A 19638-nucleotide genomic window follows, 5' to 3' on the forward strand; every position below is an offset into this window, starting at 1 on the left:
CAAGAAGACAGTTTCACTAAGTTGAAAAACTAGTTTCCATGGAACACAAGATTTCATGTCATTAGTGAACCGAACAATAAGATTTGTGGACAAGCAGCAGTGTTGAAACCTTGTCAAGAAATATTTTAAATATTAAAAAACTATGTCAACCCTGTTCTGTTCATGACTAAACTTGATGACTAAACTTGATACAATCAAGAAAAATTAGTTTCGGATGTGGGATACTTCAGGGATTTAAAGCAGTTTGTTAAATAGGAAGCTAAATCCAATTACTTCTCTGAAGATTTGGCATCTTCAACCAAAAACCAATATTCCAATTAACATTAGACAAATATCCAAGCTTATCCACATGTTCCAGGCATCCTTTCTGGCTAACAAGTAGGCTGCATTTCTGTATTTAATTATTCCCTTATGTATACATAGGGCCTTCATTATACTAGAGGTATATAAAGCAGATTTTTTTTAAAAAAGGAAAAATTTAAATTCTTCTGTGGTCTGCTGATACATGTGCACAATCTAAATTTAACTTCTTATAATTTTATCTTCTTTCCTAAATTAAAAACATGCCAACACAAGTCTTTTTTAAAATATGTGATGTTTCAAACTACCTAAATGATACTGTCAGAGGCAATCTCTAAATCACTTCACTCTACACAAAAGTTACAAACAAAAAACAGTTTCATCACCAAACAAAAAACAGTTTCATCACCAAATATTGCCTTTAGCTTGCCTGGAGTTTAAAAGCAATTCAGATATTCTAAGCCAGATTATTTATCTACATGGATCCATTAACTTCAAGGGAAATATTCTAAGCATGGGTGGCTTCAAAAAGAAAAGATTTAATTAATTTCAAATCAGTAGAAGCTCTTCATAAGTGGAAGAAGAAATTCCCAAAAGTGAGAAACTTGGTTAGCACGGCATATATATCAATCACTCTAGGATGTTTTAACTTAATCTATCTTGTATCAAATAAATAAATGTCAAGTTTTATATTAATGATACGTTACTCAACATGGCATCTTTTTATATGGCTAGGACTATTTAGAGCAATTGATATGTATTTATCCAGAAACACAACATCATTCTGGAAATAGAGGTGCATCACATGGTGTCTAACTTTAGAAATTGCTTTCATTTTATTTTTGAAGCGGGAAAATCTTTGTAACAAACTAAAAGAATGTATGTATGCATATAGAAACATGGGAAGGCATGTACATTCAGTACAGTATAAGCTACCTAGATGTCAATTCTCCAGTAATGTCATCCATCCAAAGCAGTAAGAATTATAAGCAGGTGGAGAAAGTATGGGGAGAACACACCTGAACTCTTAAAATGGATTCATAAATAAAGCTCATGCCCTAAAACAAATTCACATAAACCATGGACAAGAACTTTAGGCCCTGTTTAGTACTCATTACTACTACTACTACTACTACTACTACTACTACTACTACTACGTCGCTTCAGTCGTGTCTGACTCTGTGCGACCCCATAGATGGCAGCCCACCAGGCTCCCCCATCCCTGGGATTTTCCAGGCAAGAACACTGGAGTGAGTTGCCATTTCCTTCTCCAATGCAGGAAAGTGAAAAGTGAAAGTACAGTTGCTCAGTCGTGTCCAACTCTTAGCGACCCCATGGACTGCAGCCTACCAGGCTCCTCCATCCATGGGATTTTCCAGACAAGAGTACTGGAGTGGGTTGCCATTGCCTTCTCTGATTAGTACTCACTAGTCTTAACTATGTGTCAAACAAACAAACTTGGTGATCTGTTTGCCAAATTCCAATCCCAAAAAAGAAAATGCCAAAGAATGCTCAAACTACTGCACAATTGCACTCATCTCACACGCTAGTAAAGTAATGCTCAAAATTCTCCAAGCCAGGCTTCTGCAATATGTGAACCATGAATTTCCAGATGTTCAAGCTGGTTGTAGAAAAGGCAGAGGAACCAGAGATCAAATTGCCAACATCCACTGGATCATCAAAAAAGCAAGAGAGTTCCAGAAAAACATCTATTTCTGCTTTATTGACTATGCCAAAGCCTTTGACTGTGTGGATCACAATAAACTGTGGAAAATTCTGAAAGAGATGGGAATACCAGACCTGCCTCTTGAGAAACCTATATTCAGGTCAGGAAGCAACTCCAGGCAAGAACGCTTGAGTGGGTTGCCATTTCCTTCTCCAATGCACGAAAGTGAAAAGTGAAAGGGAAGTCGCTCAGTCGTGTCTGACTCTTCGAGACCCCATGGACCGCAGCCTACCAGGTTCCTCCATCCATGGGATTTGCCAGGCAAGAGTACTGGAGTGGGTTGCCATTGCCTTCTCGAACAATGGACCAGTTTTTCGTAAAGGCATTAACCCAAGAAATGCAAAGAGAAAAAAAAAATGTTCTGAGAAAAAAAAAATCTGAACTTAAAAAAGCAACTCAATTTCAGTTTGCAAATCCAAAATTAAGACAGACAAAATATTTTCATCATTATGAGAAAAATGAGTTTCTGTGAAACGACATAAATGCTAATGCTCAACTTGAACATGCTTTTAGACTCATAATTAACAATTTGACCAACATCAGCACAAAACCAAAGGAAATTTTTCTACAAGTGTAAGCTTAATCATGAAACAAAGATCAAGACTGTCAGATAAAGCAATTAACGTTTTCTGAGTTTTAAATTCTTATTTTAACGAAGATAACTTTTAAATATTAAATTTTGTGACTTGAAAAAAAAAAGAACTGGACATGGAACAACAGACTGGTTCCAAATAGGAAAAGGAGTACATCAAGGCTGTATATTGTCACCCTGCTTATTTAACCTCTATGCAGAGTACATCATGAGAAATGCTGGGCTGGAAGAAGCACAGGCTGGAATCAAGATTGCCGGGAGAAATATCAATAACCCGAGATATGCAGATGACACCACCCTTATGGCAGAAAGTGAAGAGGAACTCAAAAGCCTCTTGATGAAAGTGAAAGTGGAGAGTGAAAAAGTTGGCTTAAAGCTAAACATTCAGAAAACGAAGATCATGGCATCTGGTTCCATCACTTCATGGCAAAGAGATGGGGAAACAGTGGCAGACTTTATTTTGGGGGGCTCCAAAATCACTGCAGATGGTGATTGCAGCCATGAAATTAAAAGACGCTTACTCCTTGGAAGGAGAGTTATGACCAACCTAGATAGAGTATTCAAAAGCAAAGACATTACTTTGCCAACAAAGGTCCATCTAGTCAAGGCTATGGTTTTTCCAGTGGTCACGTATGGATGTGAGAGTTGGACTGTGAAGAAAGCTGAGTACCGAAGAATTGATGCTTTTGAACTGTGGTGTTGGAGAAGACTCTTGAGAGTCCTTTGGACTGCAAGGAGATCCAACCAGTCCATCCTAAAGGAGATCAGCCCTGGGTGTTCTTTGGAAGGAATGATGCTACAGCTGAAACTCCAATACTTTGGCCACCTCATGCTAAGAGTTGACTCATTGGAAAAGACCCTGATGCTGGGAGGGGTTGGGGCAGAAGGAGAAGGGGACGACAGAGGATGAGATGGCTGGATGGCATCACCAACTCGATGGACATGAGTTTGGGTGAACTCCAGGAGTTGGTGATGGACAGGGAGGCCTGGCGTGCTGCAATTCACGGGGTCACAAAGAGTCGGACATGACTGAGCGACTTAACTGAACTGAACTGAAACCTCTAGAGTCAGTAAATTAGGAGTCAACAGGGCTATTACAATCAGGAAAAAAAAGAAACAGAAAATGGTACCTGAAAATCTGATAGAAAGCAAGTCAAATTATATGTATTTTAAAAGTAGACAAAAGAATTTTAAATAGCACTTTTGTCTAGACTGTTCACTGGAGGAACAAACAGTACTTAATAGAACTTAAGTGTTGGAGGACCACCAGGCTCGGTCCTCAGATCTGTTTTCTGCTCTATCCTCAGGGCTCAAACAACAAACAAGTGGTGTGTGCAATCAATACATCAACAAGTAGAAACTACCTCCGGTTAATTTTTATCAGTCCTTTCCTCACAGTTCTAACATATAGTTTTATACATAAGTAAACATCAGAAAGTTCCATAAGAGAAATCATATAGACCACGAGTAGTCAGCTCAAGGAGATTGCTAAGAGAAATGAGAGAGGTGACTGACCAGGGTGAGACAGGATTTTATGCAAATAAGCTTTGAGCCATGAATCTCAAGTGACAGCATGAACAGAGACAATGTTCTGATGTTGGTTTCCCGAAGAAAAGGAATGACTGTAACCAGGGACTTGTAGGCATAGGAGATAAATCAGTTGAGATGATCAGTACTGGAATTCATGCCCTAAAGAGCCCAAGGAACATGAAAATAAATTGAAGATTAATCCTTGCAAAGTGAGAGGAAGCATTCTGGCTGTAGCTAATGCAGACTGAAATAGAGCCCACTTAGACTATCTGCCTTTATAACTAACTAAAGAAGCCTCTCTTCTTTAACATCTACAAGTCTATCTGGCAAACATTCATGCAGTACTCGTCCCAGTAGGTCACTGTTTTGTGCACTGGTAGGTAAGTAAAAAAACTATACCAGTCATCCAAGAGCTCATAGATCATCAGGAGAAAAGAAGCAAAAACTCAAGCAATTATGGTGTCAGGCAGAAAAATGTAAGTAGATGTTACATCAGAGGATTAATCGTAGTGTTCCTGAAGTTTAAAGGAAGGAGAGACCACAGATAACTGGAAGTGGCAGGAAGAAATAAAGGAATGCTTTAAAAAAGAAGATATACTTTGTAGGAAGCTTCCAAGAAAGAAAATGGATCAAAAAAAGGGAAGGTTCAGGTAGTGAGAATAGGATAAGCACAGGCAAAATGGAAGAAATGCATAGGGTAAGTCTGATCAAAAGAGAATAGCCTAATAAGCAAATGAAAAAATGCCCAAATCACAAGTCATTAGGAAGAATGCAAATTAAAATCATAATGAGATACCCACTGGATGCCTATAGTTTAAAAAAAGAATAAAAAGTGTTGGTGACCATGTGGAAAAAGTTGAACCCTCATACACTGCTGGTAGGAATATAAAATGATACAACACAATCCTGAGGAAAACGGTTTGTGAATCTCATCGAAAGAAACATAAATTTACCATATGACCCTGCAATTCTACTCCTAATAATCTACCAAAAGAAAACATGTGTTCACATAAAGACATATACATGAATGTTCACAGTAGCATTATTTACATTGTTGGTCAAACTGAAAACAATCCAAATATCTATCAACTGATAAAAAACAAATTGTGCTATATCCAAATAATGGAATACTATTCAGCAATAAAAAGGAACAAGCTCCAACAACATACTACTATATGGATGAACCTCAAAAGCAGATGTTGTTAAAACAAAACAAAACAAAATTTTATATATATATATATATATATATATATATATATATATATCCAAAAGACTATGTTATTCTGTTTATGTGAAATATCCAGAAAAGGTCAACTTAAACAGACAGTAATTTCCTGGCATTAAGGTTGGGAAAGGGGATTAAGTGTTAATGGGCACAAGGGAGCTTTTAGTTATAGGGATAATGTTCTAAAATTGGGTTGTGGTAAGGGAGAGCTGCACAACTGTATACATTTACTAAAAATTATCAAATGGTATATATATGACCGGTGAATTTTATATTATGCAAACTATACATCAATAGAGCTTTTGTTTAAAAGGTTATGCTAGCTTGACTGGCATGTAGGTTTTGCAGAAGTAGGAGTTAAGACAGGAAGGCCTTGAGTTCCACTCTTCAGAGACCTTTGAGTGTCAGAGTAAGAAGTCTCAACTTGATTGGATAGACAACAGTGATGCCCTAAAGGTCTTAGAATGAGATAGGACAAAAACAAAAAAAGAAAAACTATAGATAATTACATTTAGAAGATCAATCTTGTCTAATGTGTCAGACAGGTAATCAACATATTAGACTATAAGTACCAGGACCTTGTGGTTTCCTTGAGTGTCCTTGAGTCCATGGCCTCAACTTAGCAAGAGCCAATTCTCTTACACATCTTTACCTTGAATCATGACAGTAAGATAAAAGACGGAGGAAGATGGCCCTGTGAAAATCTGTCACTTCCATGGGAAAAACATCTCCAAGAATATGCCTTCTGAGCCTGTCTTTCCAACTGGAAAACCAATTGAACAAGAATATTAACTACTGTCAAGAAGCCAGTCTTAGATGGGGATAAAGGGAGGCAGAGAACTAATACTTGGGTGGGAAAAGTGGTTTGATTCTCCTGAAATCTATTATCCTGCTATAAGAGATTTGGAAATCACATAAAAGGAAATTTAAAAACAACAATATGAGTTGATCCATCAGGTAAAATAATGATGATAAAAGCTGGCCGATTTTACTGTACAATATTTTATTAATGATTCCCAGGTAAAGTGATAATAAATTTAAATCCATTTAAAGTCCAATGTTCAAAATTCATCCCTTTTAATTAGATGAAACTGCTTTTACCTATTCCTGGTGGGCTGCCGTCTATGGGGTCGCACAGAGTCGGACATGACTGAAGTGACTTAGCAGCAGCAGCTTTTACCTATTATTACCTTGCTCCTAGACATACAGTTATGTCTCTATCTTTTATATTTTGGCTGTGCTGGGTCTTGGTTGCTCTGCAGGCTTTCCTCTAGTTGCCGCAAGCAGGGGCTACTCTCTAGCTGTGGTGAGCAGGCTTCTCTTGTTGCAGAGCACAGGCTCTAGGGCACACAGGTTTCAGTAGCTGTGGCACGTGGGCTCTAGAGCACAGGCTCAATAGCTGTGGCACACAGGCTTAGTTGCTCCATGGCATGTGTGAGCTTCCCAAATCAGGAATGGAACCTAAGTCTCCTGCATTAGCAGGCAGATACTTTACCACTGAACCATTAGGGAAGCCCAGTCTCTTAGCTTTTTAAAAATATAACACCTCAATTTATCCTTGGTTACATTTCAGATTTTCAGAGAATTATTAGACCTCTAATTATTAATATACAGAGAAATATATCATTCTGATTAATATATCAGAAATTTATTTAATTAAAAATGATTTAATTATTCAGAATGATTTAATTATTCAGTTGTTCATAGACATTCTTACAAAGGCCATACATGATCTTCCTTTTGCTAAGTGCATAAAATAATCTCTCCAGGAAACTGTATTTGTTTTCCTTTATTTAAAGAGAAAGGCAAGGAAGAAAAGAAGGTGGAGAGGAGGAGGGGTTGTAAAGATTGTGATCATTGTCAATTCACAATTCAAACCATTCAGAACTCCATTTAGAGAAAACTAATACAAAAGGAATAATTGTGCTAAATGGGATTAAACAGGAAGAGAGAGAACATAAATGAAAGAAAACCTCATACAATTACAGATAATTGGAGGGCACTTATATATTTTTCTCTCATCACTGACACAAAAAGATAAGATTTTCATTTCCTTATAATGGAGCCATTAATTGTTTTATTGTAATATTAGAAACATCTTGTTTCTAAGTGTATGTCAAAGGACTAATTTTTTTTTTCAAAAGATCAAACAACAAATAGAATGAAATTTCAGCACGAGAGAGTACCCCTGATAACTTTTAGTTTGAAATGCAGATGAATATCACATTTCTGAATCTGGTAAGTTTGCCAAAATAAAACCCTAATACTGAATTTATAATCTAGGGAGATGTTTAAACCAACACTAGCAGGCAGAAAACTCCAATACTGATTGAATAACATGAAGATAAAGAAGTATGCATTCAATTTATTTTTAAAAAATGCATATGCCCCAGGGAAGTAAAGCATACCAGACTGATACTAGAAGCAGAATGTTTTTTATACGCTAATAGGTCTGTTCTCCCCTTGGTTTATGTACAATCCCCATTAATGTCAATTAGCATTATATACCTAAATCCAGGGAAGCGTAGCTCTAATTTATAATAATACTTTGCACTTACGTATTTTTTTGAAAACTAATTCAGTCTCACAAAGCCCTGCAGCTTAAATCACTAGCATTAGCATCCACCAAACGACTGGCTAACAACCACATCCCAGTCTAAGGGTTGGCACTAGATGACCCAAAAAGGTCCCGTTTGCTTCTGAAAGTCTGTACTGATAGAAACGTAAAGATTCGAAGTCCCTTGTCCTAATCATTATACAGCACAATAAATATTTATTGAGAATTTTACTAGAAGATAAGCCCCATGCTGGATGCTGCTCAAAAAGGTCCTAAGGAAGTCCAAAGATGAAAGTGAAGAAGCGAAGGCTTAGAGAGGTTGTGACACACCCAAAGTCAAAGAGTCAGAGAGAGCTGGAACTGGGACCCAAATCTATTGACACAAAATTTGACACTTTTTTTTTTAAAAACAATACCTGAAGTCATGGTTTATGTAAACAAAGTGTCCTGGCAGTTCCTGGTCGTCTTAGTGTTTCCCACTACCTAATATTCACATCGTGTGAGTGAAAATCAATGGTCAACAATAGTCTTATCAAGAACAAGAATTTAGAGGGACTAAAGGAAGAAAAAAATCAAGAAAAGAGACATTATAAGAAACAATATAAAACTGAGTTGACAATTATCTGTAGCTAGAACTGCAATTTTCACTAAGGTAGTCATTAGCCACATGCGGATATTCAGCACTTGAAATGTGCTGCAAGGGTAAAATAACCATGTTTTAAAGACTTACTGTGAAAAAATATTAAATATCATTAATAATTTGTATTTGCTTATGATGAAATTATAATATTTTAGATTGTTGCTGTTTGCTGTTCAGTCACTCAGTCATGTCCAACTCTTTCTGACCCTATGGACTGCAGCACACCAGGCTTCCCTGCCCTTTACCATCTCCAAGAACTTGCTCAAACTCATACTTTAGGTTCAGTTCAGTTCAGTCGCTCAGTTGTGTCCGAATCTTTGCGACCCCATGAATCGCAGCACGCCAGGCCTCCCTGTCCATCACCAACTCCCAGAGTTCACTCAGACTCACGTCCATCGAGTCAGTGATGCCATCCAGCCATCTCATCCTCTGCCGTCCCCTTCTCCTCCTGCCCCCAATCCCTCCCAGCATCAGGGTCAACTCTTCGCATGAGGAGGCCAAAGTATTGGAGTTTCAGCTTCAGCATCAGTCCTTCCAATGAACACCCAGGGCTGGTGTTCAGAAATGAACTGGTTGGGTCTCCTTGCAGTCCAAGGGACTCTCAAGAGTCTTCTCCAACACCACAGTTCAAAAGCATCAATTCTTCGGCGCTCAGCCTTCTTCACAGTCCAACTTTCACATCCATACTTTAGGTATGCAGGGTTAAATAAAACACATTATCAAAATTAAGTTTACTTGTTTCATTTTGCTTTTTTAATGTAGCTACTGCTGTTGTTGTTTAGTCACTCAGTCATGTCTGACTCTTTGTGACCCCATAGACTGCAACACACCAGGCTTCCTTGTCCTTCACTATCTCCCGGAGATTGCTCAAACTCATGTCCATTGAGTCAGTGATGCCATCCAACCATCTCATCCTCTGTCGCCCCTTTCTTCTCCTGCCCTCAATCTTTCCCAGCATCAAGGTCTTTTCCAATCAGGTAACTTAAAGTTTTGGAGCTTCAGCTTCAGCATCAGTCCTTCCAATGAATATAGCCACGCACATATATTGAATACATCAGTGATGTACTTAAAAGAAACACACTTTGGAGAGTACATTCCAGATTGCACTCTGACCTGAATGAGGAAAAATTGGCATCATTTTTGAAAGAGCTCTGTAAGGTTCTCCAGTTTAGCTGAGGAACTGGTGAGGTTACAGTCAGAGCAAGATAATGCCCATCCTTACTCATATATTCACTCAAGTATACCATCCAAGTGTCTAATTGTTTTCTTTTAAGTGAATAGGAATAAACTAACTCATATATGTCAAGATAACTCAAAAGTTCTACACATGAGGAGACTAGAGAAATAAACTTATAAGGTATATACAGGAGAGAGAAAATACTTTCCTCAGAAAACCAATGAAGACCAGGAGTTTCTCACATCTAATTTTTCAGAAAGTTATTATTTTATGAATTGTGGTAAAACAGAACATAAAATTTACCATCTTAAGTATTTTAAGTGTACAGTTCAGTAGTATTAAGTACATTCACATATGGTGAAAAACAATTGTGCTTGTCAAATTATGATTATAATAATATTTTAAATATCTTAAATGTTATTTAAGAATTTAAAGTCATATATAACAAATGTATATCATTTTCAATTTTTTATCCTCCTTCCAAATCTTTCAATACTCATCTATCATAGCTACATCTATTTGTAAGTTATTACATATCAATCTTCCCAGGTGGCTCAGCAGTAAAAAAACAATCCACCTGCCAATTCAAGAGATACAGGAGACACAGATTCAATCCCTGGGTCAGGAAGAGCCCCTGGAGAAAGAAATGGCAACCCACTCCAATATTCTTGCCTGGAGAATTTCATGGGCAGAGAAGCCTGGTGGGCTATATATATAGTCCATGGGGTCATAAAGAGTCAGACACAACTGAGCAGCAGCAGCATAAACTAGTCTGCTTTTTTCAATTTTTTAAAATGTTTCACATTATTGCAGTTCTTAAAATAATGAGACAAAATAATGATAAGAAAAAGAAAGTGAAAGTGAAGTCGCTCAGTCGTGTCCGACTCTTTGCAACCCCGTGGACAGTAGGTAGCCCACCAGGCTCCTCTGTCCATGGGATTCTCCAGGCAAGAATACTGGAGTGGGTTGCCATTTCCTTCTCCAGGGGATCTTCCCGACCCAGGGATCAAACCCAGGTCTCCCACATTGCAGGCAGACGCTTTAGCCTCTGAGCCACCCGGGAAGCCCATGACACATCAAATGAGAGTACTACAATTATCTGATCATTTTCCAACTACAGAAAGCTGATTTACCATTTCTTACAAAAAATGATTAATACCATAAATGAGCAACTTGATGAATGTCTTTTTCTTTGCAAACTACTTTCTTAAACATCCAAGGATAGAACTATGAAGTGAAAATATGCAAACTCTCTCTTTTTACTAACATCTCATCCTTTTAATTTTTTTTCAAACTTACCTCTCCCAATCATCCCAAATATATGGTTACATGTTTCTCTGCTCCCTTTATCATCTGTTTATTCTATCTCCTTGGAAAGAGAAAGAACTTCTTAGCTTCTAAGTAGTTATAAGGAAAAAATGCAGCCACATCATCAAATCCCTGATACTTTCTTCTCAGTCTATCAGTGTACTGTTTTTTACTTGCCAATGCAAAGAGGCAAATAGGCCTCTGAATGGTTTCATCACATATTCCTTTGTGTTATCAGCCAAAATCATGCTCATTTAAAATCACAGACCAAAGTGCTCTTAGATTTCTGCGTGACTTTAAATGATTTTTTATATATCTATACCACACAAATAAACAGAATGGAAGGAAGTTTTAAGCATAGAAAAAGTAACAAATAGCAAATTAGAAACCACAGGATCTCTGTTTAAAATTGTGCCTAATACAGCCTCAGTTTTGCAGAACAGAAAAATCAGCCAAGTACCTTTCTAGAACGTTAATGGCTATCAGTCATTACATTACATATATGTCATGTGACACAATTAAACTTTTAGATTAGTAAACACTTTTCCTCTGTTACAACAGAGGATTAGTGTTCAAGTGCAGGAAAAAAAATTCTTAGTACAGATAAAAGCATTAAAACACAAGTTAAACTATAGGGTAAGTCTAAATTTCCCCTATTTCAATTCAACCATTCAGTCCTGCTTTGACAAACAAATACACATGAAAATTTTACAACATCAAAGAGAACTTATTTTCCAAAGCTCTTCTGCCAAATGCAATAAGTACTGGTATTTGATGGCAAAGAAACTGAACTTCAGCATTAGTTACATTAACAAACTCACCTCTTCCTCTGATACACAAGTGTCAGATGTAATACACACTTTGGGGAGCTCTCCAGAAGATTTTGTGACTTTCTGATCGGTACATATAAAATGAATATTGAATGATCATGAATATATACATATACACACCATGAATATGTACAAATATGCACAAATATGCACAAATCTCCTTTTTCGTCAGCCTGACTATAGATTTGCTAAAGAAAACCTATGATGTCTATGTCTCACCTGGAAATAATAGAAGCAAGGACTTTGGAATAGATGATTTAATATCTGTATAACACTGAGCAAGTGGTTTAACCCTGCTTTAAGTCTCAAATTCTTCAACCATAAAATGGAAATAAGAATGCCACCCACATAAGATGATTATGTTACATGAAATAATAAACGAAATGTACCTCAGACTCAATAGATCCTCATTAAACACGAATTTCCCATCTTTCCCATACTTTCTTTCTTAGGTCCTCCAAAAATATATTCAGGTGATTGAGAAAACAGTATTATAATTATCCAAATGAGGAAATACAGGTTTCTGACTGTTGAAAAAAAGAAACTCTTGACATAGTTACTTTCTTTCAACATTATGAAAGTTGAAATAAAGGTGAAAGTTCTTTGACAAAGTCAAGACTTTTCTTCCAAAATTCTAGAATAAGGTATAGAAATTGTGGTGAGCAACTGGAAAAGCCTCATTCATTGGAAACCAGATCCTTCCCATGTAAGAATCACAAGATGCTTTTCCAGAGTGAACATGCTAGTCCTCTCTCCTTGCCTCAGCAGTAGGATGACCTCAGGAAAGAGGTCGGTAGATGCCCCAGTGAAGTCTGATGTGATGGTAGGTAGACACTATACAGGACAGGCATGCTACTAAAATTATAATGTGGTGATGTGGTTTGGGGGTTCCTATTCAATCAAAGATACAAGATATAAGAAATAACTTGCAGTTAAAAATGGGAGAAGAGTTGTTGGCTAAACTCTTTGTACATCAAAATTCATAACTATTCGTGGTGCATCTTGAAGCCAGTGACCCACAGGCTGCCACCCACAACATGCTTAGACACAACTAATTGCAAGATGATAACCTTAAATGCAATAACCCTTGTCACTTCACTGTCAGCTAACCAAGAGGCCAGTCCCAGAAAAAACCTTTGAGCTATTCAGAGGAGCCCACTACATCCCTTCCTGTTCATCTTTAAGGAAACTTACAAGTGATTTTGGGGTAGTGGTAATAAAAAAAGTATGTCTTTGAATTACACTCTACATTTGAACTCCCAATTGTCTCATTCTCATTAGAAATCCCAACAGGGCAACAACAACCTGCATTATTTGAGGGACCCAGAGCAAAATCAAAATCATGTTCAAAAAATCTTAAGAATTTCAAGATGGCTACCACAGAGCATTCAAACCAAACACAGGGTTCTGTGACTGCACAGATAAAGCCCACCTTGGACAGGACTATGGCAGTGACTGACAGGAGACTAAATAACAGATTCCATCCCCAAAACAGCTGACTATAACTTAGCACATAGGCAAGTATTTGGGCACTAGCCTGAAAATAGCACAGATGTTCTGTTTTCTTAAATCTAACTAATTGCAGGAGAAATTATCTTTAGAATCCATAGACCACACTGATTATGAATTAATGAAATTTTAGTAACCAAAAAAAATATAGGTTTCAAAGTACAAAATATAGAAAAACCTAAGTTCAAAGGCTAGGAAAGTTGCAAAAATTAGCTTTTAAAACATTTTGCTAATTTGTGCTGTGCTTAGTCATTCAGTCATGTCCGACTCTTTGCAACACCCTGGACTGCAGCCCATCGGTTCTTCTGTCCATGCAGATTCTCTAGGCAAGAATACTGGAGTGGGTTGCCATGCCCGCCTCCAGGGGATCTTCCCAACCCAGGGACTGAACCCAGGTCTCCCACATTGCAGGCGGATTCTTTACCGTCTGAGCCACCATTACTATATGCTAATTTGGGGTAGATTGTGAAAATGCCCACAATCCTTTACTCCTTCAATAAAGAAGAAGAGTTTATTTTCCCAGCCCTTTGATCTGGGTTGGTCAAAACCAATGGGAATTAGAGACATAGCACAGGCAGAGACTTGAAGAGTATTTGTATATTGGGACCTGTAGCCACCAGGTGAACAAGCACAGGCCAGCCTGCCGCACAGGAGATACATGTGGCACAATCACTCCATGTAACTGTGAGCCAAATGCCAAATATGTAAGTACATCTAGTCTCCAGCTGACCAACTAGCTAACCAGAGACACATGAGTGAATTCAAACAAGAACAGCTAACCATGGCCCAGGTCAGCAGAACTGCTCAGCTGATTTGAAGACTCATGAGCAATAATGAATTGTTGTTGTTTGAAACCACTAAGGTTTGGAATAGTTCGCTATACAGTAAAATTGTTAAATGTTACAAATAGTATTTCAGCTCAGTAAGAAAAAAAAAGGATTATACAATAAGCAGGGGCCGAGACAACTAGTTCACCATTTTTGATGAGAAGATCAGATTCCCACTAAATTGCATAATACATTCCAGATGGATTAAAAAAGTATATATAACGAATGATAGCATAAAAATGTTAAAATAAATTCTTAGTTGATATTTATGTACTCTTGGCACAGGAAGACTTTCCTAGACAGTGATGTCTGAAGGAAAAAGAGGAATAGATTTTACTATGCAAAGATTTTGTAAATTTTACTTGTCTAAAAAATAAAAGGCAAATGCCAAATTGGTAAAATTTTACATATGAAGAGAGATTACATTTCTTACATACACAAAGTATTTTTTACGCATAACAAAAAGCTGCACTAGTTGATAAACTATTGACCAAAAGGGTTTACACATGTAAATCACAATAGAAGAAAGGTAAATGGCTGGTTAACATTTTTTTAATGTTCAACCTCACTGATAAGCAAAGAAAGATTAAGATAACAGTAAAATTATCTTACCAGGTTAAGAATTGTAATTATCAAAAACAATAATACCTAGAAAACAGACATTATTTTATAAACTGCCAGCAGAATTATAATTCAGTACATTTTTGCTAAGCAATATGTATGTGCACGTGTGTGTGTGTGTGTGTGTGTGTGTGTGTGATGTGTGTTTGTTTGTGAGTGAGAAATATTTTTTGACTGAGAAATTTTCCTTCTAAGAATACATCCAGATGAAACAACCTGGGATGCGGAGAAGACAGTCGCTTGACCTCATGATCCTACACCCCAAGTCATTAGAAGACTAGAGACTGTCTTCAGTTCAGTCTTCACTGTGTAGGCTAGTAATACCAAGAGTTTCTTCCCAAGTGGCGCTAATGGTAAAGAACCTGCCTGCCAATGCAGGAGACCTAAGAGACATGGGTTTGAATCCTTGGTCAGGAAGATCCCCCGGAGGAAGAAATGCAACCCACTTCAGTATTCTTGCCTGGAGAATCCCACGGACAGAGGAATCTGGCAGGCTACAGCCCACAGGGTTGCAAAGAGTCAGGCATGACTGAAGCGACTGAGCATGCACACACCCAAGAGCTTCTGCGAAACACCAAGGGCACAGAAGTCATACTGCCTGCCCACCCTGGCCTTACCCACTCTATACCTGGCAAACTGACATTTGGTTCCTAAATAACAATAGCTACCATTACTGAATGAAGAGATAGTAAGCCAAACTTTGACCTCAGAACCTGTACAACTATACCATCACTGACTCTATTACATGAAAAAATATATTAATACCATATCAATTATTTCACACTACAGCCAACTCAGCAACATACAATCATTCATTTATGAAGGGATTTGGGCTTCACCCTCAGTTTGTCTTAAAAAATTTATTGGAATTCATAGCAGCTCCTGGACATCTAGCACTCTTAAGACCTAAGCAGAAAAAAATAAATCCCAGAACTTAGAATGTAGAAAAGACAAAGAAAGTCTTGCTATATATAAAATATGGAAAGCATTAAATCAAGGATCTTCATCAAACCCCTTTAAAGATCCCTCTGCCATTGTGTCCACAAAATGATACAGCACCATTAAAGACAAGATTCTTCAGCTCCAAGTGCAGATGTGGCAGGAAGCCTAAGAATGAGATAGATCATCAAAGATATATGAAGAAGAAGAAGGAGGGGAAAAAAGAAGGAAAATGAAGAACAAACCAAAACAAAAAGTATACCTAAGAGAGAAAAAAAAGTCTGGAACAGAAACAGCATTAGTGCTTACTGACCTGAGTCACGTAATTGCTTCAGCACAGAAGAAATTTGCAATCTGTATTTGTAGAACAATTTACCAAGCATTTCTACATCCACTATGGAATAGAATCTTTGTAATAAGACAGAGAGTATGTGTTCCTTCTTATGGAAAGAAACTGAAGTTCTGGGAAGGTAAGGAAATTGCCAAAAGCCACACAGCTAATAAGTGACAGAACTGGGGTCTTTGGTCTTGAAGCCCCATGTTCTTGCCAAAAATCTACTATTGCTGCAGACTGTCCCTCCAATTGCTACTGATTTTCAACTAACCATGAAAATTTCAAGAAGCAAATATATTATCAATACATTTAGTGATGTTCACATAATAAGCTATGTTTCTTCTTTTTGTTGTTGCTGTTGCTGTTACTGTTTAGTCATTATGTCATGTTTAACTCTTTGTGACCCTATGGACTATAGCCCACCAGGCTCCTCTGTCCATGGCATTTCCCAGGCAAGAATACTGGAGTGCAATGCCATTTCCTTCTCCACGGTTCTTCCCTTTAGAAAAGCTAACTATGAAAACAATATCTGATTCATTCTTCCAAAAACAGCAGAATGTGGTACAGAAGCAGTGTTGGGGAGGGTGTTTTGTCAATAAAATGCAACATGAAGAAGTCTTGTGCGATGGAGCTGCTTGGTATCTTGAATACACAAGACGGTGGATACACAGACCTACATAAAACTATATAGAACTTATCACATCCACAAATAAGTACAGGTAAAATTGTGGAAATTTGAATAAAAATCTACAGATTTTATCAATGTCAATAATCTGGTTCTAATATTATACTATAGTTTTACAAAATGATACCACTGGAAGAAAGTGGGTAAATGATACATGAAATTTAGCTGTATTTTTTTATAGTTTCTTTCTAAATTATTTATTTATTGACTGTGCTGGGTCTTCAGTGCTGCTTGCAGGTTACCTCTAATTGCCGCCAGCAGGAGTTACTCTTTGTTGTGGTGCGGAGGCTTCTCAAGCAGTGGCTTCTCTTAACTGTGGAGCATGGACTCTAGAGCATGCAGGCTTCCGTAATCGCAGCAATCAGGCTCAGTGGTTGGGGCTCATGGGCTTAGCTGCTCTGAGGCATGTGGGATCTTCCCAGACCAGGGATCGAACCTGTGTCCCCTGCACTGGCAGGCAGATTCTTATCCACTAGCGAAGTCCCTAGCTGTACTTTTTGTTATAACTGCATGGGAATATACAACTATCTCAACAAAAAATTCAATCAAAAAAATCAACAGACTATGTATATCATCAACACTGATTTTGAAATGGATCACTGATATTGTATAGAAGATATAATGTAAGAAGACATAATGTAGTTAATCAAAGCTGACTTCTTTATAGTAGAACTGGAAGAGACCTTATCCATGAAATTCCAATTTTAAAAAATTTTATTTCAAGCCTGAGATGATAATTTTGAATAGTTTTTAAAGATGTAATACCTTAAGAGTAAGACTCAGATAACCCTAGTTATGCAAATGATAAACCATTGGTAGAAGAAAGACTCAAAGAGGAAGAAAAAAGACTTTTTGAGCTAGAACAAAGGGCCATTAAAGAATTCCATCTCATGGCCAACTGGCACGTGAAAAGATGCTCAACATTGCTAATTAATAGAGAATGCAAATCAAAACTACAATAAGGCACCATCTCACACCATCAGAATGGCTGTACTAAAGAAGTCTACAAACGACAAATGCTATAGAGGGTATAAAGAAAAAGGAACCCTCCTACACTGTTGGTGGTAATGTAAGTTGGTGCAGCAACTATGAAAAACAGTTAAGGAGGTTTCTCAACAGCTAAAAATAGAGTTCCCATGTGATCCAGAAATCCTATTCCTAGGCATATATCCAGGCAAAACTATAATTCAAAAAGATACACATACCCTTATGTTCACAGTATGATTCACAATAGCCAAGACATGAAAACAATCTAAATGGTCAAACAGATGAATAAAGATATGGTACACATATACAATGGAATATTACTCAGCCATAAAAAAGAATGAAATAATGTTATACAGCACCACGGATGGACCTGGAGATGATCATACTAAGTAAGACAAAAGAGAAAGATAAATATCATGTGATATCACTTATATGTGGAATCTAAAATATGATACAAGTGAATTTATCTACAAAATAGACTCACAGACATAAAGAACAGACTTGTGATTGACAAGGGGGAGGATAACTGGGGAAGGAAGGGATTGGGAGTTTGAGATTAGCAGACACAAACTACTGCATGCTGCTGCTGCTGCTGCTAAGTCGCGTCAGTCATGTCCGACTCTGTGCGACCCCATAGACGGCAGCCCACCAGGCTCCTCTGTCCCTGGGATTCTCCAGGCAAGAACACTGGAGTGGGTTGCCATTTACTTCTCCAATGCATGAAAGTGAAAAGTGAAAGTGAAGTCGCTCAGTCATGTCCGACTCTTAGCGGCCCCATGGACTATAGCCTACCAGGCTCCTCCGTCCATGGGATTTCCCAGGCAAGAGTACTGGAGTGGAGTGCCATTGCCTTCTCCGAAACTATTGTATATAGAATGGATAAACAAGGTCCTACTATACAGCACAGGGAAGTGGCCTGTGATAAACCATAATGGAGAACGATATGAAAAAGAATGTGCGTGTGTGTATCTGAATCACTTTATTGTACAGCATAAACTAGAACAACATTGTAAATCAACTCTACATCAATTTTAAAAACAGAATTCTATCTTAAAACATCAGCTGACAAAAACTGGATGTATGATCCAATTACTCTGTAAGACAATTTGAGAATTATGACAATTATGGGATATACCAAGAATTGTCCAAAAAACATACTAACCATAATAGCTACTATTTATGAAGCATATACTATATGCCTGGCATTATGCTGGCTGCTTCAAAGAAATGACAGAAAATCCTCACAAAAACTCTGAAAAGTAAAATATGGATGGACCTATTCTAATTTACTCAAAGTCACATAAGTAGACAGTGACAGAGCTTGACTAAATTCTGACTCTAAAGCTTGTATGCTCTTCACTGTTTCATAATATACAGGAAAGAAACACCTAACCTTGGTAGTCTGGTATGTGACTCTAGGGTGAGGGAAAAAATTATATCTAGTAGTAGAAAACTCCCACTGATATTATACTTACTTGCTTGTAAGTTCCATCCAGCAAGGTGTCCAGGTGTTGGAGGGGCACAGGTGTTTTATCTTTGAACCTTGTTAACAGCCGACGTTGAATGGCCCGAAATTGTACAGCTCTTTCAGACAAGAGTTCTTCTAATTTTTCACCATTTATCCGCAACTACAATGAAGAATTTCTTTAATTCAGGCTAAATGTGCAAAACAAAAATGTTTCTAAAGTAGGGATACTGGCGACTCCAATAAAAATTTGAAAAGGGTAAAGAGGAAGAGTTTAGAGAATTAAAACAGTATGATATTTGATTCATGAATACATAAATGATACAGTGAAATAGGCTGGATAGAAATTTAGTAAAAATGGCCCACTTACCAAGGGATAAAGACAG

General features: G+C 37.5%; 1 protein-coding gene across 3 annotated transcripts in view; it reads right to left on the reverse strand.

Moving 5' to 3' along the window:
* Positions 1–19638, reverse strand: part of BBS9 (Bardet-Biedl syndrome 9) — a 476883-nt gene that overhangs the window by 212305 nt on the left and 244940 nt on the right. For all 3 annotated transcript variants that reach the window (XM_061414167.1, XM_061414166.1, XM_061414165.1), the window contains one exon: positions 19263–19415. In XM_061414167.1, the coding sequence (XP_061270151.1) occupies positions 19263–19415 (153 nt within the window). The remainder of the gene's footprint in view (positions 1–19262; positions 19416–19638) is intronic.

The sequence above is a fragment of the Bos javanicus genome, chromosome 4 (assembly GCF_032452875.1).
Source record: "Bos javanicus breed banteng chromosome 4, ARS-OSU_banteng_1.0, whole genome shotgun sequence".
Lineage (NCBI taxonomy): Eukaryota > Metazoa > Chordata > Mammalia > Artiodactyla > Bovidae > Bos > Bos javanicus.